The 27,927-nt window shown below is 43.5% G+C and overlaps 1 protein-coding gene across 8 annotated transcripts in view; it reads right to left on the bottom strand.

Moving 5' to 3' along the window:
- Positions 1-798: 798 nt before the first annotated feature.
- Positions 799-27,927, bottom strand: part of LOC311144040 (histone deacetylase 4-like) — a 184,699-nt gene continuing 157,570 nt past the window's right edge. For 6 of the 8 annotated variants that reach the window (XM_084179974.1, XM_084179972.1, XM_084179973.1 and 3 more), the window contains 5 exons: positions 18,534-18,652; positions 15,717-15,850; positions 8,747-8,831; positions 8,365-8,500; positions 799-8,134 (listed from right to left, as the gene is read on the bottom strand). In XM_084179974.1, coding sequence (XP_084036100.1) covers positions 8,107-8,134; positions 8,365-8,500; positions 8,747-8,831; positions 15,717-15,850; positions 18,534-18,652 — 502 coding nt within the window. In that variant the 3' untranslated portion in view covers positions 799-8,106. Of the gene's footprint in view, positions 8,135-8,364; positions 8,501-8,746; positions 8,832-15,716; positions 15,851-18,533; positions 18,653-18,736; positions 18,833-23,269; positions 26,731-27,927 lie in introns of those variants that run through there. The other 2 variants (XM_084179975.1, XM_084179976.1) reach the window with 2 other exon arrangements.

The following is a 27,927-nucleotide window of genomic DNA, read 5'->3' as shown; positions in this document are numbered from 1 at the left end:
CTTCGAAATACTAAATACTTACTGTACAGGTCTGGGGCCCGTTCCAATACTTTAGATTCATCCTTTCTTCTGACCTTAGTCGCTGATCTGTAAGGGATTAGATAAGTGAAAAAGAGGTTATTGGCTTCTTGTTTCATTAATCCATCCATCCCGGATCTGGGATTAAGGGCAAAAGGAGGTACTCCTATATTCAAACAATGTTTAATTGCGGTTGTAGAACGATTTTGTAAGTACTCACAGGTTGTCGACTAGTTTTCATCTTTCGGTTGAAGTGTGGATTGGGATGAGAGCGTTGGGCCAGTAACCTAAAGGTCACTGGTTCAAATCCCTGAGCCGACTAGGTGAAAGACCTGTTGATGTGCCCTTGAGCAAGGCACTTAACCCTAATTGCAGTCAATAATGGCTAATCCCTGGCCGTGAGGTTGTCTCAGGGTGGAGTGGGATATGCAAAAAAATAATATACACTTGTACATGTGTGAAATAGGACAAATGTAAGCACCCACCTAATTACTATTACTTACAAAAAGCTGACCGCAACATCACAGCGGCTAAGACATGCTAAATGCTATGCACTCAACAACACAGATATTTCATGCCTTTTATGAAGGTTATGTTAACTCACTAAACTCATTTCATTTCTTAAACAATGTATGTGCTGAAGTCTGTCAGTATCTGGGTGTATGATTCATGTATGAGTCAAGAGGGGCCTCGAGTTTGCATGGCAGTCATTTAGCCTTTTTCCTTTTTGTTCAACCACTCATCTGACCATAGCCCCCAGGAAATAACAACAAGACATAGTGGTTTTTCCAAAACATTATACTTTATAGTGTAGATGTCAAAGAGAAAATGTTAGAGCTAAGGTCCCGAGAAAAAAGTACTATTCTGTAACAATGGAGAGAACAAGTCCAAACAAAACAATAAAAAAACATATGCATTTCATACATTTTGTAAACCTAGAACTGTTATTTATTTTTTACCGCAGTGGTCACAGATATTACTGGCTGAAGTGGAATGGACAACCCTGACGACAATATGGACCATTCATCTGAACAGAGCCCTTTGATATCTCCAGATGTCTCGAAACAAAATGTCTCCCCGTCCCAACTTCAAATGATATAATAAGTTGGTCTATCCCATTGTCTCCTGTTGTTTAGTTTCCCTAAAACAGTTTTTGTGCACAAATACAATAACATCTATTGTCTGTATGTCACAAGTGCTAGATAAAGATGTTGTAAAATATTAAAAGTCGTTCAGTTTGTTGTTGATATTTTTTACATGTAAAAAGCACATCTGTCAGCCCAACATGGAGTGTCATTCTTCCTCATTGTCAATTGTGAAAAAAAAGAGGTTGCAAAAAAACGAGTTCTCTTGTCATGCTTCGCTCCCGAATCCCGATGCTGTAATAAAAACGTACTTCTTTCCATTCAGTGCTTTTTTCTTGTGCAGATAAGTTACAGGGACAGAGACAGGCATGCAGACACACAAACCATGCAGAGAAAGTTACAGAGGTGGTGGAAGAGGAATGGTGCAGAATCCAGCAACCAGGCCCTTTAAATAAACTACAGACAATCCTCAGGCCTGGTTATGAGAAGAGGAGAAAAAAAAAACCCAAAAAAAACGCCAGATAATAAAACAAAGAGAAACTAAACAAACGGAATGTCTGTAGAGCATGATTGTGAGAATGTTCAAATGACTATCTGGACACTATGATAACCAGAAAGTATAAAATCCCTTTAAGAAAGATTGTTTGAATACAAGGGACTAAACCATGACTGCCAATAGCTCAGGCTGGTGCACTGAGTATTCTGGGAGAGCTCTGGATGATCGGTTACTATTGTGCCCCAATACAATAACAACAACCACAACTGTGATGCAGAATGGACTATTAATTCATACTCCACCCCCTTGACTGAGACTGGGTCCATTGAGATGAACCTTGACCTCACTAGACATCTGCTACAGCCGTCAGAGAGGAGCAGTTTGGGCTGGATGAGGTCAAAGGGTGGGGGGGGGGGACTATTGATGGGTTAACTATGACTCCTGGGCTTATAGTGATTAATCATTATAGGGCAGCCCTTGTGTAATTATCATGTAATTCCAAGACAGACCCTTCTGAACAGTGGCGTGTATTCATGGATGCAAAGGGAAGCCAAGCTTCCATGAAAAATTGACCAAGAATAAAAACGTATCAAATCATTTATATTTCGTCTCTCTGTGTTTCATAATTTTCCTTCAATTCGCAAGAGGCTGAATCTATCTCACCGGCGAAAGCATCCGAGCGAGTGAAACAGTGCCCTTCTGTATGTGTAGGCCATCTATCTGATGCTGTCTGGTCAAAACGAGTATGATACTGTTGCCGCCCATAGCATTGAATGCAAGGGAATCCAGTGAGCATTTGGCCTTCCTTGATAATTTTTTTAATACAATAATAGCCAATCAGTGTTGAGCTAAACTGAGTGAGCTCAACTGTGAATGGTCCTGGCGCATAAAGTGTAAAGGGAATTCAGTTTGGATTTGGCTTCACACTAATCACATCACATTAAGCCAAACGTCATTGACAGAATAATATTGTTGCATCTCGTTGTGATGTTGTCCTCTGGTGGCTAGCTAGCTAGCTAAAATTGTCCCTTTCCTAAATGAGTCATGGACAGAGATAGGGATTTGTGGTTTTACTTAATTATCCATACTGGCCAATGATTATAACGGCAATTCGAATCCAACCATAAATTCATACCTTGTGCCCCTGGACTGAGAGGATGGAAGTTCAATATGTAGCTTGATGTATTAGGCGAATGTTAACTAGCTGGCTAATTGTTGCCCATGAAAGTAAGTTAGGCTAGCGAGCAAGCATTTTAGCCAGTTAGCCTAGGACAACAAAAACTAAAAGCGTGTACTGTATGACAGAGACTGAGTGGCGCAGTGGTCTAAGGCGCCGCATCGCAGTGCTAACTGTGCCACTAGAGATCCTGATTTGAATCCAGGCTCTGTCGCAGCCGGCCGCGACCGGGAGACTCATGGGCGGCGCACAATTGGTCCAGGGTAGGGGAGGGAATGGCCGGCAGGGATGTAGCTCAGTTGATAGAGCATGGCGTTTGCAACGCCAGGGTTGTGGGTTCGATTCCCACAGGGGGCCAGTATAAAAAATAAATATGTATTCACTAACTGTAAGTCGCTCTGGATAAGAGCGTCTGCTAAATGACTAAAATGTAAATGTAATAAACCGTTTCGGCAAGAGAGGAGGATGGCATTGGGGTTTCTCTACAAGTAGGGTGAGTCAACATGTTTTTTCTACTTCCTCGCACGCATGCACGCATGCATGCGCACACACACACACACACACACACACACAGAGAGAGAGAAATCAGTACTATGGACAGCCACATGATATTTAGCTTACGTTGATTGGACTAAATTGTTTTTGGAATCTTTTAGTTGTCACTGTATTAGACTAAGCATAGGTGATTTGATGATGTTGAAATGGTACTGGAATAGTGGAGCCAGCTCCTGTTTTCTTTGCGAATTGCGGTAACTCTCTGGTGTTCTAAATCAATAGTTGTTTAGCAGTCCGAAAATGTCAGAAACATTAACTTGATTGACCATGCTGTAGGTCATGTAACTGTTTGTTACATGTAATATGCTTTGTGGACTCCACTGGACAGATGTTGCTCTCCGGTTTTGTGATGAAACAAATGTGTGGTTGAATGTATTCTGCCACTGTGTCTCCTTATTGTCTCAACCTTAGGCCTATATATCACGGTGGCAAGGCATATGAACTAACAGGTTATAGAGCAAACAACGCAATTATCAGAACACAGGTTGTAATATGGCTTTTTTTCCCCTGGCTTTGCTTCCCCAGTGATTTTACCCACGCACCTCTACTGCTTCTGAATTACACATCCTTAGATGGTATACAGAAGGTTTTACAAACATAGCTAGAGTGTTTGGTTTCGGGTCAGAAAGTGTTGCCTATGTAAGAGTGAAATTCCAGTGATCTTTGCACTGTAACCCCATGCTTACATGGGTGGGTTGTCACAATGTTTTAATGGAGAAGGAAATTAAATATAAGAGACAAGCGACTTGTCCTTTCCCTAAGCCCTTGTTTGGGAACCGCCTTTCCACTCCTCTAAGTAGTGTCAGGAAGTATGAATAGAGCCTAGGTCAGTGGTGTATACTGTAGAGAAACCGACAACAAATGGGATGCTACTGTACTGAACCCTCAGCCAATGGCAGCCAGTAATAATGAACAGTGCCCTCAGCGACACCAAGAAGGGCCAAACCAGACCAGGGAATGAAACATGAGCATATCACCTTGCAATACTAACTTTCTTTTCCCAAAACAAGATTGTAATATCTTATAATATATAATATACTTATAGATTTGTTGTCATATATAAATCTACCATGAACAGCCAGTATAGTAAATACACAATTGTTGGAATCATTATACAAAGTAGAAATATTTGCAAACCCCATCCCTCCCCTCACAACCCCAGAACCTTCCACCATGAAAAGGAACTGAACTCTCACTTGGTCATGAGACAAGTCAACTGTACAAAGTGTAACAGAGAGAAAGAACTCCAAATAATACAAAATGACAGGAAAAAAAATAAAAAGTACAAAAACCAAAGACACTGGAGTCCACTTCTAAAGACAAGGACAAAACAGAAACAAATAAAAAAGACAAAGATGGGTAAAAACAACACTAATGGAGTAGTCATCAAAACAATCGTGGTGGAAACATCTCAAAGAAAGATCAATGCAGAATCTTCTCAGTTCTTCCTCCTTTACCAACAGCAGAAAAAAGTGATTATGACATCAATGGAACAATGTTGAAGATAGTTGCCAAGAGGCTAAACATGAGTTGGGGGGTTTTCAATACACTGTATTCGGATCATATTATCATTCATTCTCCATATTCTGAGCTATAGGTGTTTGAGAACTAAGTCAAATGTATGTAGTTAGAGATATAGTTATTTCATGTGTCTCACACAGAAGGTTAAAAATACTTTCCTGTACCTACAAACACACATCTAGCAGTAGCTATGACAACTGTGTCAATGTATAAAAGGTTTGTTTACTGGATTGTGACATGTGATACACACACACACACACACACACTCAGTAGCACCTGACACTTGGGGAACAGCTGTACCTAACCAGGAGCGTGGACCAGATGTCAGAGAATATGGGTACCGCTTGCTCCCCTCTGTAAACTCACAAAGGTGGTACAAGTCTGTCAAACTGCTCTGTCACCATGGTAACACAAAGACTCAAGATATTTGATTGTTTATCTTTGTTCTGTCTAACTGCTCTGTCACCATGGTAACACAAAGACTCATGAGCTTTATGATTGTTGATCTTTGTGAACAAAGCCAAATGAATGGCTAATTGTGGATACTGCCCCTAAATTATGGTAAGATCGTCTGAACATTGTGACATTACAACATTTTGAAGGGTGAGGTGTGTAAGATAGAAATGGGTCAACTGTTATAATTCCCTCACAGAGAACAATCTCGAACGTAAAGTCATGATACCAATATCTGTCCTATATGCTTACAATACTACGCGGCACCAGACTATTGAGCTGATAGCAACGTCATGCTTTGGCATAATTTCTTGTCTTACTACTACTGCTTTTGAACAGCATTCTAGTTTAAGATGGCAAATCTCTCTAGTACAGACTACAGTGCGTGCTAGCTAACTCTTTCGTAGAGGTGGCGTGTATTTGGTAAAGGGTTTATATACCAGAAGATAGCTACATCATTGGCTGATGTTTAAAACATTGATGGCTCTCGTTCCACTGAAAAAGACTCAACCATGTTAGTCCCTGTGTAGCATGGCAACTACCTTCTAAATGATAGTAAAGGGGTTACGACAAGTAGTGTTTGACTTGGACTGAAATAGGTGCCAGTACTTTATATTTAGATGCAGGAGCTCCACAATACTTTTGAGCTAATATTCTATAAGAGGAACAGGAGCTCAAGCAGTAGAACATTTGAGGTGCCGGTACTCAGCTGAGCTCCTGCCCAAGTCAAGCACTGATAACAAGGTCAAAGGGAACAGGGTGGGACAGTAGGCTACAGGGAAGTCAGGGTAAACATGCCAAGGGCCTCCTGTCTATGTGCCTTCGTGTCGGCATTGCCAGTCTCACTACAACAAAAGGGGATGAGACGTGAGAGCGAGAGGAGGGCACCTATCTCCCCCCAAAACTCATTTAAGGCAAAGCTCTTCGTCTTGAGTTCATTGTGAAATCCACCGGGCAGGAATTAAAAAGGCACAAACTCAGTCTTTTTACAGTCTGTCATTTCAAACCAGAAGACCTAGGGCCTCATTTATCAACCATTGCGTACATTTCTTACAAAATTCTGCCATACATGGACATTCTAGGATTTGTGTGCGCAACAAATTATTGGGATTTATCAAACTGTTGTACGCAACATATACGCATGTTTTCATTGAGTAATCAGAGCCATACTATATTTGTGCGTTCGTAAACGAGCGTTACAACCCCGCCTGGAAAACGCACTTTTATGGTAACAAAAACACCCTCATTTGCTGTATGATTTGGAGATGTTGGAACTGGGCCATGATAGTCGCTAAAAGAAAGTGTAATGACAATGATCACATTTCTGTATATGTGTGGGCAGAATGTTTTAATCTTTTGCAGTGACATTTTAAAACTATAGCGAGTGCCAAACACTGGCTGTGTATTCTTCAAGATTGATTGTCTATTGAACAATTTAAAAGAAAATGCTGCCTAGAGCCCAGACTTCTATGCAAAATAAGAATTGTTGTTCAATATTTTGTTTATCCATACATGATTGTGTTTGATCTCCTGCCTTGGCATAGTCTCTGAGAATAAATAGGCTATTATGTTGCGCTCCTATTGCACAAGAATACTTTAGCCTACTGTCATAGACTACCGGTCTATTTACTGTCGAGCAGGCTTGGCTATCGAATGAGCGATGGATTGTAGCGTAATATTTGTTGTGTAGCGGGAATAAACCAGTCATGTCAGAAAAGGAGAGACATGTCCTGCAATATGATTATGATTTAGGCCTATATAATAAAAGTAAAATAATATAAGGCGAGATGCTGCTATGTGATCTCCTTACCAATGGCAAATGCATATGTTTTATCATTAGGCCTATATGTTTTCATGTTTTTATTAGCCTACCATTATTGTAATTCCCGTGCATCAAACACCTACATTTCCCCCATAATAACAATATTTGCTCGCAATACAGTTGATCAACCACTAGAAGTTGTGCGTACGCATGGTCTGAGATTTGAGTGGAGATACGCACACTTTCCCTTCAAGTTCAAAATTGATAAATACCAACCTTCACGGGAAAACTGGCGCACGGAAGGTTTAGAGTATTTTTTGTGCGCACGCACCTTTGAAAAATGAGGCCCCAGGTCACATGTCCATCGTGTTCTCCTTCTCTCGTTTCCTCGTTTTATACCTTTCCTCTTCTGCAAAAACTGCCTGCTTTTACCAATCGAAAAATTCACCAAAAATATCAGCAAACCCTGTGACATCTCTCCTTTCTCAAAGTCTTTCGTGAATGGTAGCAATCAAATGTTCGTAAACAAAGTCGTAATTACATCACAGGGCTCTGTTGCTATTTTTTCAGTGAAAGGAAGAGGAAAAACGAAGAAACGACAAAAATAATAAAAATAAAGGAGACGGCTAAATGAAAAATTCTGTGTCTGGAGCGGTACTTCGAACGTAGAGAGTGTGTCTGTTCCAGAAAAGCACAGATATTCAATGTTTCCAGCGTGGGATGGTTTAACGTCACCTTAGATCCCACTGGTCCTGGAGTAAAGACCTGACAAGACCTTGCAACCCGGGGCTCCTTGTGTTCTGCCTCCCCACATAGAGACGGTACAACACATCGGGGGCATTTTAGTCCGTCCACTCCGGGCGAGTGAGATAGTGACATCTTCCATTTCTGTTTCATACCCAGTCCTCGCTCTACGTTGCCCCCTGTCCCCCTAGACAGGGCGCGGGTGGGGCCAAGGGGTGGGGTCAAATTGAAACGGAGGTTGGCTGAGTATTAAATGGGAGACCTTGAGGGTCTCTGAATGGTGAAGGGGGCTTGGTCAGCCCTCCATAGGCTCCTCCTCGCTCCTGGAGAAAGAAGGGACAATGACACCCGTCACAGGCAGCACTCCCACACTACACATGTCAACTGCAGGAAGGTTTGAGACTAGTGAGTGAGTATCAAAAGCCTCTGCACATTTAGGTTGGATCTAAATGTTTTTTTATAGTACTGAAGAGCTAAGCTTTTGGTCGATGTGACCTTCGGCGTAACATGCATGCACGCACGCACACACACACACGCTTCAGGAGGGACGTACTTCCTCTGCTTGTTGGCCACAGAGAGGGAGGCCATGGCGGTGACGGTCTCGGCCTCCTCCGTCTCACACCGGAAAGCCTCGCTCAGAGAGTAGCCCAGCGTGGAGGCCCCACGCTGAAGAGAGTGCCAGTATTTACCTACAGGACAGGACAAAGGTGAAAGGTTAAAGGATCATGATTATAACATAGAGCAACTACAGTAGGGGTCAAACAACTTCAGTCATCCAGGGCCGAGTGCTGCTGTTTTTCTTTTCTGATCTAAGACCATCATTGAGATTTATTATGGTAAATGCACACTTGCAAATCAAATCCCGGAATCATTTGGTGGTTGTAGCCCATATAGTGGGACTATTTCCTGTGTGAGTAGAGTAGAGCGACACTCACCGTGTGCCTCCAGCACCTTCTCCATGGAGTGGACAGCGTTGGGGTTGGGCCTCTGCTGCATCACCTCCTCAGGGATAGGGTCCAACTGGGGAGACACACACACACTGGAGTTTGTGACAGGTTACATACAACACAGCAATAGCAGAATAATAATACTTTTCCCCCTCTTGGTGTGGATGACTACCTCTGACTGTGGACTTCTGCCCAGTGTTGAATCACCCAGCCAGCCCAGCGGTGGAGAACAGTTGGACACAATAACAATAGGCTCACAGATGCACTGCAGCCTCCCACTCGAGGAGCCACTCTCCACCACAGGCTACAATGTGTGCTTTGTGCTGGGTCCCACTTTACATACACACATACAGCATACACACACATTCATGCATACACAGTGAATATACCCGCACACGCACACGCACACACACACGCGCGCGCACACACACACACACACACACACACACACACACACACACACACACACACACACACACACACACACACACACACACACACACACACACACACACACACACACACACACACACACACACACACACACACACACACACACACACACACACACACACACACACACACACACACACACACGCACACACACACACACACACACACACACACACACACACACACACACACACACACACACACACACACATGGGAATACTCTGTTCGGAGTCAGATGAAGCCATGAAGGAGAGGAGAGAGGAAACAGGGCATTCCCCAAGCTGCCTTTCCAATCCGGAACGATTCCATTTCCCTCTGGCTCACTGTGTGTGCTGCTTTTTTTCACCTTGTGAGCAGAACTCAAAAAAACGAAAAACCCAAATGCTTCTATGTATAAACACCGAAAGAAATAAGGCAGGCAGCTGCATTTTTTGCCCTATCAAAACCTTGCTCGAAACTGAAAAGTGGATGAGGAGCTAGAAACATTAGAAGAAGGAAGAAGAGAATGCCAGAAGGAAAAAGGGATGGCCGGTCGGTCCCGTTCGGCCAAGGCTGGAAGTTTTCTTTTAATTAAAACAAATAGAGGGTGGGAGGAGGTGAGGAGGGCGAAGGGAGAGGCCAGTCTAGGGAGAGGGATACTTTAATCCGTCTGTGGCACGACAAGCTTCATCATACATATGCACACGCAAGCAAAGTGGGCAAGTAAGTTTGCAAGCACGCATGTGTACACACACGTGCACAAACATTTGCACTCTCACTCACGCAACATTTTCTAGCCCCTTTGCCCCTTCATTGCACCCTTACATATTATAATCTTCTTTCAAAACATGACAAGACCTTGGGAGGGCTCAATTCAATTGAACCTGCATTGCTGTATAGTAGCACATAATGTTCTGCGGTACTGTAAAACATACAAACACACACACACACACACACATATGCATGTACACACACATACACACACACACACTGTTGCCCTATCATTCACTGCATTAAGTTGAGCAGCAGTGGTAAACATGGATGGCTGTCATGCAATTCCAGCACCTTTTGAGGAAACAGGACTAAGAACAGGGGCTGGGGCTGCCCAACCCCTGTTCAATTTGGGTGTCACTTATACCAGGCCACCGGAGAGCCCTAAGTGATGCCCACCAAATAGAGGGACCCTTAAAAAAGGTGGGACACACTACTAAACCTTTCAAATACTGCTGAGTTCGGTCCCTATCACTCATCCTTCGGCCTTGTTTTTATCTTATTTTCTCTCATTCCTCACAGGAGTCAGCCAAGCTCCATGAATGTGTGCCCGCTACTGTGTTTGTGGTTTTCAGTGGATCACTTCCAGTTCCTAGCAGCCCAGTTATCTCTCCACCACTACCCCTCCTCCTCCTCTTCCACTACCCCATTACTACCCCCAGAGACCCCCTGTCTCCAGCCTGGCCTGGCATTATAGCCAGGGAGGGGGTCCCCACACGGGGCCAGGCCGGGGGGCTCGGTGGGCTGTCTGTCTGTCAGTTTGACGAGCAGCTGTGCCGCACGCCTATAAACTTTAATGGTTCTTGTCAGCACGCTACGGGCCTGCCTGGCAGGTATGACACACACGGCGCTCCCCACAGCATCCCCCGTGACTCAGGGCGTTTATTTGAGTTTCTAACCCCACCTCTCCATCTTCATAGCGAGAGAAACATTGCCTTTTTCCAACAGAGAGAGAGAGAGAAGAGCTTTTGTTCGAGGACGGTATACTATCACTCTGTCCGTTGCTGCTTGCCTGCATAAATCCAAGTCTGTCTGTTTGAGTGTATGGCACGGCCTTCAAACGCATGAGGGGGAAGCCAACAAATTTGAGACGCCACGCGAACCAGAGGCGCTGAAGGAATGTGGCCCCGGAATAAAAAAACATTCTGGGGAAGGCAGTGAAACCGTAACACTGGGTGGAAGGAATTTGACTTGTTGGTCGCTTGGTCAGGGCGAAGGATCGACCGCTGACACCAGTTGATTACGTTTGTGCTAATTTAACGAGCTAACTAGTTATCAAGCAGAGCAGGTGACTTTTTATGCGGCGTCGGTACTTTTCTGTTCGCTAAAGGGAGTGAAACGCTGAAGCCTGAGAGGGCCAGGTGAAACGGATCATGCATACTGTAGCTAGAGTGTAAACATCAGGGATAACCTCATCAGCGACTAGCCGTATTAGCCTGTTGTTTATCAAATAATTGCTAACGACCACAATTTGGAGGAGGGGGCGCAACATCTGTTTGCGCACATTTGTCAATTAGTCATGAGGTCAGAGTTGACTAACATCGCCGCCAATGCATCACTCATGAGACATTTTATTAGAGAGGCTTTGGTGATTATGCACTCAAACCGTGAAGTCGATTCACCGATTTTTTTCATTTTTCCCCCCAAGCTAATCCAGGCAACTTTCAAAGGGAACCCAGCGCTCATTATAGCAAAGCTTGTCTTAACCTGGCAATAAAATGGGGGAATATGTTTCTCACTGTGGAGTGGACAGTAAAATGCTTGATGGACAGACTACAGTCACACAGGAAGCAGTGGGACAGTAAACCCAATCTAGATGTTTGGCCCCGATTGTGGACCTGTCTTAACTCCTAGTATGTCTACATTTGAGATCTTATTCTTAGGCCAATGAGAGACCAATGATCATTGTTGGTAATACATTTTAGTTGTGTTGCTCGAATAACTGAAAGCCCTGCCTCTGACTTCACAAACAAATAGAGCAGCAGACTAGCTGACCTATTGGCACATGGCCCCTTCATCTCTACCTAACGCTCACATCTACAAACACACAAACCCCTTTCCCCCTCTCTATCTGCCACATCAAACTGCCGCTGGCGAGAGTCATTACGCTGCATTCCACCTCCATTACACTGGACCTTTTGCAAAGACTCTGATAAAACACTCGCATCCTGCCATTTTGATTAGAGACGTTTTAACTTTCTCCTTTTATCTGTTATCGTCTCCACTGCCTTGCGTTTCTCCCTCTCGTGCCGTTACAACTTGTTGAACGGGTCATCACTCATCACACTAACGAGGGACTGATCTGCACTTGTTCAAAGACTGACAGGGCTCTTGCCAAACACCCAATGAGAAGAGGCAATGAAAAACACAGTGGGATTGGCCAATCACCAGTGTTTAAATATGGCGGCGGCTCATGGCCAGTCAAAGGCGACTAATGAGCCGTGTGTTTTCTAACTCCTTATCAATGGGTGTTGTGGCGTTGCGTTTTTCCTCTAGCCCAACATCCGGCGTGAAACTCGAACCCTAGAGCTCGCTGGTTTATGACAATAGCTTCCTCCCCCGACTTCAAATGATTCCCCAATTTCCTTTGATTCTCCGATCTCTCTAGGCCTGTTGGTGACCCTGTCGGGAGAGGTGTGATGGTAACCGCTTTCAGATGTGGGCTGGTGACGGGGTCCCGGGGAGGAGGGCGAGAAGGGAGCGCTACAGGGCCAGGGCCTCTTTTTAGACTTCCAGACTCGCTCTGACCTGCCCATCGACCCCACGAAACAGCCCTCTCTCCTGGCCACTGAAACATGAGACCGTCCCAACCCCAACCTTTTCTGGAGCAGCCTTCCCTTCTTCCTCTTCTCCTTCTCTCGCTCTCCTCTTTTTCTACCCTCCTTCATGCCTCCATGTATTAAACCAAGCCTTTACTCTCAGTGGTAAATTGGAAGAGAAGGGATTTGGAGAGTGGCGTTGGAGGCTACCGGTGTGATGTTACTGTAATCGCTGTCATGGCAATGACCTCCGAGTCATTCAAAGGCACCAGTGCAGGTAAACAGATTAAGGTTATTGCATTAAAGGGTCAATCAGCAGTTGCAACATCCATTGTTGGACTTATAAATTAATGATATGTACCCATTGATTCTTGAAGAATATTGCTTATAAATCCCTCATGAGCCTAGTTCAACTGTCTCACCCCATCAGCACCCAAAATATAAGCTTGTTTTATATTTGTAATCAAAGTAAATGTAAACAAACATTATATAGTCTCAAAACATGGTTAAAACTATCATTTTGATATCTTGTCCTTGCATCCATAGCTCTGTTTATGAATTTGCTTTTTACCAAAACAGGGGCGGGGCCAACACTTTGTTATTGTTTCTACTGCTGATTGCCCTTTAAGGCTCAACAGAACGTTTGTGTAGCCCCCCCTCCAAAGCAAACCTTGTTCCAGCTCAGAACTGTTAAGATCTAGTTCTTCTGACAGTTTAGCGTTGGTCTGCTGTGGGGCTTAAATTCCTCTCAAGGCTTTGAGGTTTCTTTGGAGGGTTTAGAACGGTTTGACCGCGATCCACTCGACCTCTCCAACGCCACAGCTTGTCCCGGTCACTCTAGATCGAAGCTGAAAAACCAGTCGGTCACTGCTTTCCCTTTCTCTGGGGCGGTTGGTTGCGGTGACCATGTTTTATTAGCGTCGATCCAGCATTATTGTTCTGTTTGTTTTGCTTCGGGCCCAAGATCCACATTGGAGCAGGGCCATCTGGTCTTTTACGGTTCCAAGAGCTTATTTACTGCCTTGTCTGGAGGGAGGGCTGGAATAACACAGGCACCCAAGCCAGTCCTCTTATCCCCCAGTCCATCTCTTCCTAGCATTATCCTCTATCTATACTCAACTTCGCCAGCATCTAGTGCAATACTAACAGTGTGCATCAATAATCATCATGCATGTACATCCTTATCTTCATGGTTAGCCAGCTAGCTACTCTTCCAATGTCTCTCACTCGTTGTCCGTTTTGCTAGAGTAATATGCGCCGGTGCGTACATGAAAATAAATCCCAGTGGTGCCTCCAAATGTGTTACCCACTATATGATCTTATAAGGTATGATCTTATAAGGTAAACCGAAATGCCAAAGCTACTGTTTACTTGACTTTTAATCATGCGGCAGTATTCAGTTTACAGGTTTACAACAATAACAATGCACTTACACCACTCTTTGGTGCACTATTAGACAGGTGTGGGTGAATGTATTGCATGTAATAAGAGGCGGTACATTATGAGTTATAGCCACATACGCCTCTCGTTAATGGAGGTTTTAACGTTGCACTGGGCTAACTGGCAAATGGCTAAAGCAGGTTCTCTCCTTGCCTGTGTCCCAAATGACACCCTATTCCCTATGTAGTGCACTACTTTTGACCAGGGACCAATAGTGTTCTGGTCAAAAGTAGTGCACTATATAGGGAATAGGATGCCCTTTGGGACACGACCCTTGTCCAACGACAGAAAACACATAGAGGGTGTGTGTTTGTGGCCTGGGTCGGTCTGCAGCAACACTTAGAGACAGTCACTTGCTCAAAATAAATGAAGTTTATACAAACGCAGGACGCAGGAGCCTGGAAATTCACTTCTATCGGAGGTTCTATTTCAGCCTCTGCACCCCCTCGGTATTAGACATGACATCAGCACTTCGTCTGTGTATACTAGCCACAGGTCAGTACTAGCCAAGGGTCAGCACTAGCCAACCCATTTTATTGTCTTTCAATATTTCAAGTGTGGATTATTCATTATTCAATATTTAGATAGGACACTATGGTCCTTATGCCTTTCAGCTGGTGTCCACATCACAAGTCCTCAGGGTCTTTCTCAGGTCATTTGTCTTGATTAACAAAAAAGTGGCTGACTGAAATGTATGAGGACAGAAACCAGACCACAAATGCGTGTATCAAAGTGTACAGTAGACATATGTGTACTAAGGACTGAAACTATTACGGTGACACACACAGACAGACACTAAAGCAACCATACACTTTCCTCTCATTTGGTTACAGTATTCTTACGCTAAAGATATTCAAAGCACCAAAGCATGTTATCTTGGAATCAAAGGGGGAAATTATATCTAAGCCATGGCCAAGAAAACACTAGACTCCATCCATTATCTTAGGAAAAAAACAGTGGGCGTGTGCCATGAATCACAGCAGACAGAACACTCTGGTCAAAATTAGTGCACTACATAGAGAATAGGATGCTATATGGGACGCAGAGAGACAGTTGGTTCAGCTCCAGGCCCAGCCTACACACATCCACAATTAACCTCGGATTCTTCAACTTGACCGTTGTTACTTCCTCCCTCTCCCTGGCCACTTGGCGGTTGTATCCTCCCACACTGGGCGGTGGGGACAGAAAGTGAGAGGGGATGGATGGATAAGGGATGAAGAGAAAGCGAGGATGGCAAATAAAAAAGCAGGGTCCCCAGTATCTCTCTCTGTCAACTCACTGTTCCAGACTCTTTCGCCTCTCCACCCCCCTCTCTCTCTCTCGCTCTGTCTCTCAGTGGGCGGCGGCATTGGGCCAAAGCCCTTTCAACACCACACCTCTGACTGTGACAACGGCCCAGAAAGACAGCAAAATCACCCAATCAGAGCACCGTCTGAGCTCTATTCTCACCTCCTGATTGGACTGGATGTGTAGAGACAGTTTCCCTAAACAGGTGGAGTGGCAAATTAATGAAAACAATTAAAGAAACCCCTCCCTCCCTCGCTCTCAAGTCTTACCTCGATTCCTAGAAGAGCAGAGACGCAGGCTTCGGAGGCGTCACAGATAGCAGTGAGGTCGTGGCCCCCCTCCAGGGCCAGTACCATACGGCCTCCGGCTAGCCCCATTAGCTGCCTGGTCAGGTATCCAAAACCTGGGGAAAGGAAAATGCCAGTGGTTGGGGTTAGAGTTCGTCCATGGCGACTCTGGCGCTTGGACGGCGATCAAAGAAATGCATACAGAAAGCGAGGGGAGGAGGAGGGAGAAAACAGTATTGCATCATATTTTCTCCAGGGATTTACTCGGCCTAAATGCATAATACGAGCCAGGTTTAATTTTAATAAATGTGGCTTAGTGTTTTGGCTCGGGCCGCCTGTGTTTGATTTTCTGTGGGTTTTAGTATATGCATTCCGCCATACCACCCTAACCCCTCCTCGGACCCCCTTCTCTTAGAGCCCCAGCTTTATGCTGAGATCTCAGAGATAGTTTTAGGAAAAGCTCTTTGCTGGCACGCCAGAGTGCTGCTCTACATGGGCAAAGAAAGACGCTTCCAAACAAAGTCGATCCTGTAGCTTTGTGAACGTGAGGGGAGGTTACTTGGACAGGGCCAGAACAGTTGGATCTGATCGTGTGTTCGTGTGTAGGTGGGACTGTGTATGGTAATGGTACTAGAGTCTGGTAAACATTCGTCAGAGACTGTCATAGGCTATTTAAGCCCTCTCAGATCAACCCAGCAAAATAAATCAGATTTTGTCATCTGTCAGAATGGCACATACGTAAGCTGGCCAGTCACAATGTCTTTTAACTTTTAAGTGTGGTTTGCGAGACTCTTCCTCCTCATGGCCAGAACTAGTGTTTCTGCATTTACCACTTAGCATGGGCTCAAACACTTAAATCAATGCAGCCTTTCTCTTGAAGGGATAGTGCAAGATTTTTTCTACTTACCCAGACTCAGATGAACTCATGGATACTATTTTTATGTCTCTGCGTACAAGTTAAGGTAGTTTCTGGACTGGTTAATAACTAACATTAGCACAATGACTGGAAGTCTATGGGATCAGCTAGCTGATTGTGCTAACGCTAGCTGAGTTTTTTCAAGATAAATCGCAAGTCAAGTACAAAATGTATCTATACATGTAATGACTGCAAATCTTCGCCTATTTATTGAGGCTATCAGACAGCCCTTTTCATTATTCTGTCTACAACACATTTTGATTAGCCTATGTAATTGTAAAATAGGGACCTTGTAGCAGTCTTAAGGGCATGAAATCAGCAGAAGGCAAAGCTGGTTGACGTGCTCAGACCGTAGATTTATTGACAGGTCTTGGTGATTCAATGGTAAAAGAGCCACATCATACAAAAAATAGAAGTAGATTTATAAAATATACACAGCCCAAAATAAATAGCTTCTGTATCAGCCTTAACCTGTCCTATCTGAACGTACACAGGTAGAGGGCAAGACTGCACAGCCTCCCCTTGAGAAACCATATCGAGACATAGGACACAGACACACGGAACTCCGACATAACCCGGAAACATGAACAAAGGAAACCAGACATTTAATTAAATAAACAGAACTTCTACCTCATGAGTCTTGTGAACATTCATGTGCAAAATAAACCTTGCGCCCACTCAGAGGTTAAGAAATGGTTGGCTAAATGAAAATGTATAATATCAAACAGAAATGTCTAAGTGTTGCAATAAACGGTATCGGTATGGAATGATTAAATGCTAGCAATTATTGTAGGATTAGATGGAATATAGATTTAGCACATATGCATTTAAATGTGTGAAAGCAACAGCAAACAATGGTGTTTGAGTTTGGAGAGCGCAAGTGGAGAGACACGCCTAAGGTGCATCCTCACCACAGTAATAATTAATTTTAACAACAAATATCAAGCAATTTTGAGATACCAAAAGACCAGCAAGTAGGCCTAATTGTTGCTTCATGCTGGTGAGCTTGCAAAGTAAACAGTTATTATTCTTGATCACTAAACTATTTTTGAAGCTGCATATTTATTTATTAGGGCAATACTCTCTCCCTACAATTTCACCTTTGTGCTGCACCCGATCCTATAGCTGTACAGCAAATCAGCAATCTGTTCGCTAGCTCACCCGACCTGTGTTGATTGACAGTTTGCTGGTCCAATCAGAGGGCCAAGTGTGCGTTTCACTAGCCAATTTGTTGCACGTTTCTTTTGCGAAGGCGATGCTGCGGCTACTGTCTCTGGCTGCATGGAGAGTAATCCATGGAGACTCTGTGCCATGAAATGAGTGTCAAAATATTACAAAACCTGGCCTGATAATTTCAAGTCATCAGTCTCAAGTCAAAGTCGAGTGCCGAGTCATGAGGCTCCAAGTCCAAGTTATTTTATTTTATATCAAGTCGAGTCTCAAGTCATCAAATTGGTGACTCTGCCCGCTGAGTCATGTGACTCGAGTCCACAACACTGTCTCTTAGTGATTGGAAAAGTGAATGTAGGTTTCCACTGTATTGCTTTCAGTAATCCAACCTTGTCAGATCAGTAATTACCTCAAGGAAGTAAGGACGCATTTTGATGGTATTGAACAAGGCCATTGTCTATGGTAGGGCAGCATCATTTACATTTTACATTTTAGTCATTTTACAGACGCTCTTATCCAGAGCGACTTACAGTTTAGCGAGTGCATACATTTTCATACTTTTTCATACTGGCCCCCTGTGGGAATCGAACCCACAACCCTGCCGTTGCAAGCGCCATGCTCTACCAACTGAGCTACACAGGGCTGGATACGTTTCATTCATGAGCAGTGGGCTGGTGGAGAGAAAGGGAGGGGAAAAGGAGGAAGTCACTTACATTTGGCCGTCAGCCTGTACCCTCCCAGGGGTGACGCGTGGCCCTCCACAGCATCGAAGCCAGACGACACCAGCACCACGTCGGGGGCAAACTCGTTGGCGATGGGCATCACCACAGTCCTGTGAAGGAGAGAAAAAAAGAGTGAGAGAGAGACAAGAAGCAGTCAGTGCCATCATCACCTTTAGTGACTAACCTAAACATACCTACTGGTAGACACCACCTAGAGGCTGATGTTGGTACTGTCCATGGGAACCAATAGACGGGTTGGTTGTTTAGCAACAAAACCGAAGCGTGCGCAACTATGGGGCAAAACAGACAGGGTTGGCTTAAATTGTTGACAACATGTAAACTATATTTCATCTCCAATGTTTATTGAAAATATAAATAAATTTGCACAATGAGCACTTGTTGTCTCTCAAATACATCGTTACAGTTGTTGGTTAGCTAGCTAGCTAGCGAATTTTTGCCATATTAGCATAGACGTGACAGTCAAAACACCTCAAAACAAGACATGGTATCAAGAACAAGATCGGACTAGCTGAAACGAGCCACCTACTATTTCCCAAATGGCAGCTTCTTCTCAATGTTGTTAGCTAACTGGCCATCCAGAATTACAACATACGGCCATCTGACCCATTGAAATGTGTGTATCGTTTTCGGGACAGCTAACCAATCTATGAACCACATACAGTACTTACAGTGCAATGTACTTAGCCATTTAGCAGCCACTTTTATCCAAACATTCAGTAAACAACACATAACCTCACATAACCTCACATTCAGGAATCAAAGCCACAAATCTGGTGTTGGGAGCAACATGCTCCAAAAAACAGGGCCATAGAAACCCCCAAACTACACAGTGTGAGAGAAAGGAAGAACTCAGATCATATGTCAGGTAGTAGTGAAAGTGAACCGGAGAAATGTAATACACAATTACACAATGATACTCTAGTTCTGAGGGGAGGATATGTCGTTGGTCTGTGTTGATGGCTGTGTGGGTGTGGCGCGTGAACCCGTACAATCTGCCCGCTCTCACACAGCTGGATGACGGAAAATAGATACATTTAGCGCATTGATACAGTGACCCGTGGTTACAGTGACTCAGGCTGTGTCCCAAATGGCATCCTATTCTATGGGCCCTGGTCAAAAGTAGTGCACTATATAGGGAATAGGGTGCCATTTGGGAAACAACCTCCATCTGTTTAGGCTATCGTTAGAGTGTTTCCCTGTACTCTAAGTCTAGGTCGTACTTGTCAAAATTTCTTGAACCACCTGTGTAAATTGTTCATTTATGCAGTAAACATTGTGTAGTTGAACTGAGAGGAATCGGTCTGAGATCGAATGTTAACAAAGTTGTCTGTGACAGTGGCAACTTCAATGTTTATCATTGTGGCAGGGCATCTTTAATGTCGTTTCTGAGTGACAGTTTGAATGGCTCTCCCAGTGCAGCTGTATGCTTGGTACAAGCAGTACAGCACACTGTGCTTTCTGGGGCCGGCAGTATTTGGATAGGCAGAGGATTGGTGCTGTGTGAGGGGGTGCCACAGGGTCGTGTTGTAGGAACCCTCTACTTTGCTGACCTCAGGAACATGGCGCTTGTCTCCTGGCTGGATTTCTTTCCACCCTGCTCTCATCACCACAATTATAGGCCTCCGATGGGCAAACCATGCCCACCCACAGACACACACAGCTGTCTGCAGCGGTGGCCTCCCCCCAAAGGGAGAGAGAGGGAGGCGGTATTTTTAGGAGGCTCGGTACCCCAGACAGCTGAGATACAGAGCGGAGTGTCTGCGTCACGGACTGTGTCAGCATGCCTCTGGCACAGCATAGTATATAAAGCACAGGGATGATGAACAGAGGGAGAGAGGGGAGAGAGGGAAGGAAAATGAGTAAGTGATGGGTAAAGTGAGGAAGTGAAGGAGAGAATGAATGAGACCAAATTAGAGTAAGAGAATGATAGCATGCCACAGTGGTCGCAATACATGCCGGTAGGCTGCAAATATCCAAAGAGATGAACCGAGTATTACTGTCTTGGAAATATTTGTTCAGCTGCTTAGAAGTTCTCACACACACACCATTAATATCAAGCACATAAAAGACCCCAACCCAAAGAGTGAGCTGGCCACAGGCACTCATGTGGCCAGCCACAAGATTGGAGGGGGGGCTTAAGTAAGTATGAAGGTTACCATGGTGACCGGAGCATCACACACTACCCTCCCCCCAACCTCCCTCAGATCTAATGTGTATGGAGACACACACACACGTCATCCTTCCATCAGAAACGGCTCACATCATCAAATTCCCCATCAACAAGCCCCCTCTAAAATGGACGACAACCTTGGGAAAGCCAGAGGGATCCATTAGAGAGCAAGTGTGAGTGGAAACAAGGGCTTTTATAGGTGTGAATCAGTGGATATCTATGTGCTAGATGAAAAAGGCTTGGTTAATTAGGCCGGCGGATAATAGGTTTTAAATGATATTTACGACGCAGTCTTAGCTACGAGACATCCTGGGTCTGTGGGGTCGGATCCAAAACCCTACTGCCTCTGTCAGCTAGTTCCTGCCTGTAAAGTATAGTTGCTGAGGTGTGCTCTCGTTTGGATATCAAGGAAAAATGTATACTGCTCTGCTCTGCCCTGCCACGACTGCGCAGTCACACGGAATGTGTTTGTTCAGATTAAAGGCGCAATATGTAGCTTGTGTGCGCCCCGACCAAATTCACATAGAAATGTGAGTTATAGATCTGTCATTCTCATGGAAAGCAAGTCTGATAAGCGGTAGGTCCATTCTATGTGTGCTACTTCTATGCTTCCTGTCTTAAGGTTTAGTTTTTTGCGTCTTTTTACTTTCACCAGCTGCAAATAGCTGAACATTTTATATTTTTTGTTATTGAAAGTATATTTCACAGTGGTTTAGATGGTACAATGATTCTCTATACTATACATTGCTTGTTTTGTCACATAAACTGAAAGCAGGCGAACATTTCATAATTTTAGCAACCAGGTACAGATGTAGGATCTTAATTTGAGCCAGTTTGCTACAGCAGAAAAATAATCCTGCAGAAACAGGAAATGTGAATTATTATGTGGATTATAATGAATATAAAGATAAAAAACATGTATAATTATACATTCTCAGTCATTATTGGCCCAATCAAGAGATCCCAGCAGAGGGAGCTGTGGGGGAAACATGACAATCAAATAAAGATATATGGACACACAATAAAGACACATTATGACATCATTACCTAAATGTTTGGCCTACATATTTATAACCTACTACAAAAAACAAGAATATTCCTCATTGAGGCCTTCTGGGGCAAGAGTGCCCGAGCAGTCTATCCAATATGTCTCTCTTTGGATAAGTAATTTGAGGGGACCCCATCTCACTCAACAGAATGAGTCAATCGGAACCAGTTCCCATGATTAAAAAGACATTCAAACCCAAGAGTACTTTTATTCTACCAATGGGCAACCCGTTAGTCGACACTTTCTGCCAGCTGGTTGAGCGGGATGTCTTGGAATTGTGCACACAGAGCAGAGGGTCACCAGTACACTCCAATACTTTGGAGTGTGAAAGAGAGGCATTGAGAACACTGATGAATGATGACGAAATAGTCATCAAATCCACAGATAAAGGCGGTGCTATTGTCGTGCAGGACAGGACATCTTATGTCAATGAAATCAAATGACAATTGAAAGACACTAACTTTTATATCACTTTACAATCGGATCCCATTGAGGTTTGGGGGTGAAATTAAGAGTGTGTTAAAACAGGAATTACGGAAGGAATTGATCACCAATGACGAATATAAATACATGGTTCAAGAAAATCCAGTGTGTCCTGTTATATACACTCTTCCTAAAATACATAAAGATGTATTGAATCCCCCAGACCGACCAATTGTTTCGGGTAATCAATCCCTAACTGAGCCACTTTTTCAATATGTGGACTCTCATATTTGGTGCATATGTTGGCCCCTTACCTCAAGGACACTACAGACTTTTTGAAGAAATTAGAGACTTGTACAGTTGACTTGAATGACTTGTTGTGTCCTATGGATGTTTCTAGCCTTTATGCAAATATTCCTCATCAAGAGGGTTTAGATGCGATTAAACATTATTTGAATCAAAGAACTGAACTGGCTTACTGCTGAGCTTGACTAATGAAATATTGACTAAGAATTACTTTAAGTCTGAATACTGTTATTATCTTCAGATTCAAGGAACTGCTATGGGATGGGATCCCCAGTTGCGCCTAATTTGAATTTGAGTTGGACTTTGTATACAATAAAAATCCCTATTCTAAGTTTATCAAAGTGTTTGGATATATTGATGACATTTCTTTCATTTGGTCAGGTGATGATTTTGAATTGCAGGAATTCTATGCATATATGAATTCCAGGATATCGTCCATTAAATTTAGGTTGGTATCCGATAAAGAACATGTTTCCTTTTGGATGTATTGGTTAAGAAATATGGCAACGGCTTGCACACTGTCACGATCGTCGGTGAGAGATGAGGACCAAGGCGCAGCGTTGAATGTGAACATATTTATTTAATTTGATGATCACACGATCAAAACAACAAAACGATGACGTGACAGTCAATGGTCATACACAAACCAAATACGAACAAGAAACCACAAATAATGAATGCCTAACGGCTACCTAAGTATGACTCCCAATCAGAGACAACGAGCTACAGCCGTCTCTGATTGGGAGCCACCCTGGCCAACATAGATATACAACAACTAGAACATAAACAAATGAAAACTCACACCCTGGCTCAACATACTAGAGTCCCCAGAGCCAGGGCGTGACACACACTGAGGTGTATAGAAAAGAAACGGCTAGAAATACCTTTCTTCATTTCAGTTTTTATCATACGCCTTCATAACATTTATTTTTACCATATAGCCAACTCCTTCGCATTAGGCTCATTTGTTACTCTGATTTATCATTGGATGTACATGCCAAAGATTTATGTGAACGATTCAAAACAAGAGGGTATAAAGAAGAATTATTGAACAATTGCCTGAAGAGAGTAAGACAAACTGAGCGGAATGTATTATTGGAACCACGTCAAATGACTTCCTCACCTCCCTCTGCATCTTTGGTTACAGTCCCATTTCAAGGTTGATCAAGGAAGTGGTTAATAGATATTGGCACATATTGCACAGCGACCCCAACTTTGGTAAAGCGTTTGAATCCCCCCCCCGAGGTTTTCTATAAGAGACCCTCAAATTTACGGGATTGTTTAGTAAGGTCAGATTTTCCTAAGAAAAAAACATTGCATTCATATGTATCATTCCTGATTGCAATTTCCCTTGTTACAACTGCGTTTACTGTTATGCCATGATCAGAGTGAACTGTCGTATACGTCCCCATTCGGGCGAGAGGATAAAGGTTTGAGGTAGAATATATGTTGTATATCTCCTTAAGTGTTCCTGTAACTTTTATTATGTGGATAAGACCAAACGTGAACTTAAGACAAGGACATGTGAGCATAAGAGCTCCATTCACAACCATGATGAAAAATCACCTGTTGCCAGGCATTTCAATAATCATAATCATGAACTAAGTGCCTTACATTATATGGGCATTGAATTGGTGAAGGCGCCACGTAGGGAAGGTGATAGGGATAAATTACTTCTCCAAAGACAGCCATATTGGATATTGGGCACTCCTTCTTCAGCATGCCTTAATAAGGAATGTTATTTTTCTTGTTTTTTTGTGTATTAACTTATAAATATGTAGGACAAACATTTAGGCAATGACATCATAATGTACAGTATCTGTATTGTGTGCTTATATATTTGTATCTTTATTTATTGATGTTTCCCCCACAGCTCCCTCTGCTGGGATCTCTTGATTGGGTCAATACTGACTGAGAATTTATAATTATGCCCACCTGTGTGTGGTGTTGTTGCTGTGACATTGATTGCCATTGCACACTGAAGAAGGGTTCATACCCGAAATGTTCGTGCGGCAATAAAAATATGTCAATATAAGTTTATTCACCGGAGTGCTGTCCTATTATTGTTCTTTGAATTCTAATGAATGGATGTAGGGGTTGATAAATTTTTCGTACGGGAAAATCAAGTCTGAAATCAAGTGGAAATTACAAACTTCAGAAGCCCTTTTAAACCTCAAATACACTACAAGTTTAAAATGTCCTGCATCGCAGGAAAGTTATCCTGCAACAGGGTGATCAAATTAAGATCCTCCATCTGGAATGGCGGAGCGATTTCTACACATTGCGCCTTTAAGGAAAAATAAAGTTGAATAAAAAGAGTGCTTAAAACATGTTTCGGCATTACCTGTTGCACATTCAGTTTGTTCTTCAATACATGGACCTTGGTTGGAGTGTGTAGGGGTGTGTGTATGTGTGTATGAGTGTGTGTGTGTATCCTGGCACACACACACACACATACACAGGGTGTTTCTCAATATGCATACTACTGTGCTCCACACTCTCATGCTCTGAGTGCATTCTCCGAGGATGTTCTCTTGAATACGTTCTTGTGAGGACGAAAGTGTGGAGAACACATAAAACATAACATTTGAGAAGCATCTTCCAGCCAGGACAATGGCAACAACAGAAACCAAACAAGACATACACAAAACAAATGTTTTATTTCATAATAATCCGCTATCAATATGTGAATTTTAATAATCTAGCTGGCCAGCTAGTTAAACAGGCAAAAATGACCTAAAACTAATGTTATGCAAGGCAGATGTAAATTCTTCGTAGGTAGCTAGCTACCAATTCTTCGTGGCTATCTAGCTAACGAACAGTAGTAGCAAGCTATTTACTTACTATTGGCTTGCAATTTACGCACACTACAGTGGGCATTGTAGGCACGTAAACATGCCAAAATTAACACAGTATGTATTTATTAACATATCAATATAAAATATTGTCATTAGGCAACATATGAGAATGGGCAACATTTCATTCTGAAGTTGGAGTTTATTTTCTCTCACTTCAGCTCAAATAATTTCAAGAAATGTTGCGTTGTTTTTTACGTGTTTGCGTCATATTTCTGTGCATACTTTCCGTTGAAGCTTGCATTGATGCATGCTTCAAAATATTTACAAACGGAGTACGCATCCGAGAAGTGCCCTCCGTGCTCCGTTTCACATACCGTTCTATAATTTGCATGCTCGGAGCACGGTAGTACGCATTTTGAGAAACACCCACAGACACACACACCGTGTGTACACCCGCATATGCATACGAACACATGCATGCACACACGTACACGTATACAGTATGTGCATGTACACACACACAAAGTGTTGCATCCTCTCTAGCATTTGTGCCAAGGTATCGACGACGCACGTGTGACTACTCAATGCGCTCTACCTCTGATCTTTCCTGTAGCTATTGGATTTTTCAAAGATATGAGAAGATGAGATGAGCCACGTCTCTCTCTTTCACCTGCAGTGTTTTCTTTACCTTTTTCCCAGTGAGGTTGTGTTGTTTCAGTTTGGGAGAGAATAGAATAGACGGAGCAGGTAGATGAGCAGTCTTTTGGGGGCCTGAAAAGTTTGTATAGGGGCCTCTGTTCACTCATAGTTCACCCCAAGTCCTCATCATTTCCCCCATTCCCTGAATACTTTGAGCGCTTAGACATGCAGCCACACGCACACAAATGCGCACACACGAACACCCTTTCAGAACGGAGGCAGCTGTTCCCTCAGTGGCGTTGACAAGAACCAGGAAAACCTCCTTCTCTAGGGACTCTCTCCATCTTCCACTCCTCCTTTTCCTCACCACTTCAGAACACCCGACCAGGGTGTGTGTGTGGTGTGTTTTCAAGTGGAGTCCTAAACAAGGGCAGTGAATGAGGAGGAAGATACTATAGCTTGACTGGACACAAAATACCCCCCGAAAACCATACCTCCCAAACCTACTAACCAACAAAGGGTTAATGCTAGCCGTGCCTACATGTCAGGCTCAAAGGCTTTTCGGACACACTTCAAAGCCTTGTCATCTGACGTTGTGGAGAGCTGGTTTGAATTAAGCTCAATTCTCCTCTCTGTTTCCAAGTTCATGATGAGAGAGGGAGCGTGAGGGAAGGAGAGAGAGACGGGGCTTCTGGTTTTCATTAGGGTTCATTTTCTTATCTTTTTTCCTCCCTCTTTCTGGAGGCTCAGGCTTGATCCCCTGCAAATGCAATGTGGCACTGGCTGAGAGAGAGAGAGAGCGAGAGCGAGAGCGAGAGCGAGAGCGAGAGCGAGAGCGAGAGAGAGAGAGCGAGAGAGAGGGTTGAGGGTTCGATTCCCACGGGGGACCAGTAAGAAAAGAAACAAAAAAGTACAAAACAATGTATGCAATCACTACTTTAAGTCACTCTGGATAAGAGCGTCTGATAAATGACTAAAATGTTCACGTAAAAAACGGAGAGATAGAGAGAGATGGCGGGAGAGTAGATATATTGACTGTTGGGCTGTGCTGCCCATTTTCCTCTGGGTGCTGTAAATCAGAGAGGCTGAGGAGACACTCACTGCAGCACTGTGGGATTGATGAGCGCCGGGGGCCAGCTGGGTGAAATAAGGGGAAGATCCACATCCCTGTCACTCCTAAATCGACCCCTAGCCCCTACTCCCCCAAGCTAGCCCCCCGACCCGCCTACTCTCAGTTCAATTCAAGAAGATTTATTGGCATGGAAAGTGTAAGAAATTACATTGCCAAAGAAAACATGTCAAATCAATTTCCCTCTCTCTCCATCTACTTGTGTACATCTCATAGGATTGGATAGGTGGAAGCAAAATGGTGGAATTCTCACCTAGGCTATGAGAGGTCGACAGACCCGGCGCCAGGATAAAGTGACTAAGGGGGCAGTTGAAATTGGTGAGGGGGCACAATTTTGGGGGGTTCTTGCATTGGAATTATATTGAATTCTGCTTATATCACGCTATACCACAATAAACATCAAGTGCAAATGCCGAGACACTGAGACCATTGAGTGCTTTTGAAGTGACAGGTTGGCACGAAATCTGTAGCCCATCTCCGCTGCACTGTATCAGCACAATGGACAGTAAAGCAAGCTCTATTTGGTCATGAATATAGGCTACAAGATAGATAGGGTAATTAACCTATTACAAACAGCCTATATTGACTGAGTCCATAAAATGTATATAGTACGTATAAGCTGGAAGTAGAGGCCTAAGCGTTGTTGTTCACTAGTTTACTCCAATTAGGGGAGGGGTGGTGGGGTTGGAAGGTAATAAAGGAAAATATATATTTAAAAAGGATATGTATATATATGTATGTATTATTATGTATGTATGTGTATATGTATGTATTTATATGTGTATGTATGTATGTGTGTATATATATATAAACTCAGCAAAAAAATAAATGTCCTCTCACTGTCAACTGCG

This window comes from Coregonus lavaretus (assembly GCF_964263955.1).
Source record: "Coregonus lavaretus genome assembly, chromosome: 16".
NCBI lineage: Eukaryota > Metazoa > Chordata > Actinopteri > Salmoniformes > Salmonidae > Coregonus > Coregonus lavaretus.
This window is presented reverse-complemented; position numbering and strand designations above follow the sequence as displayed.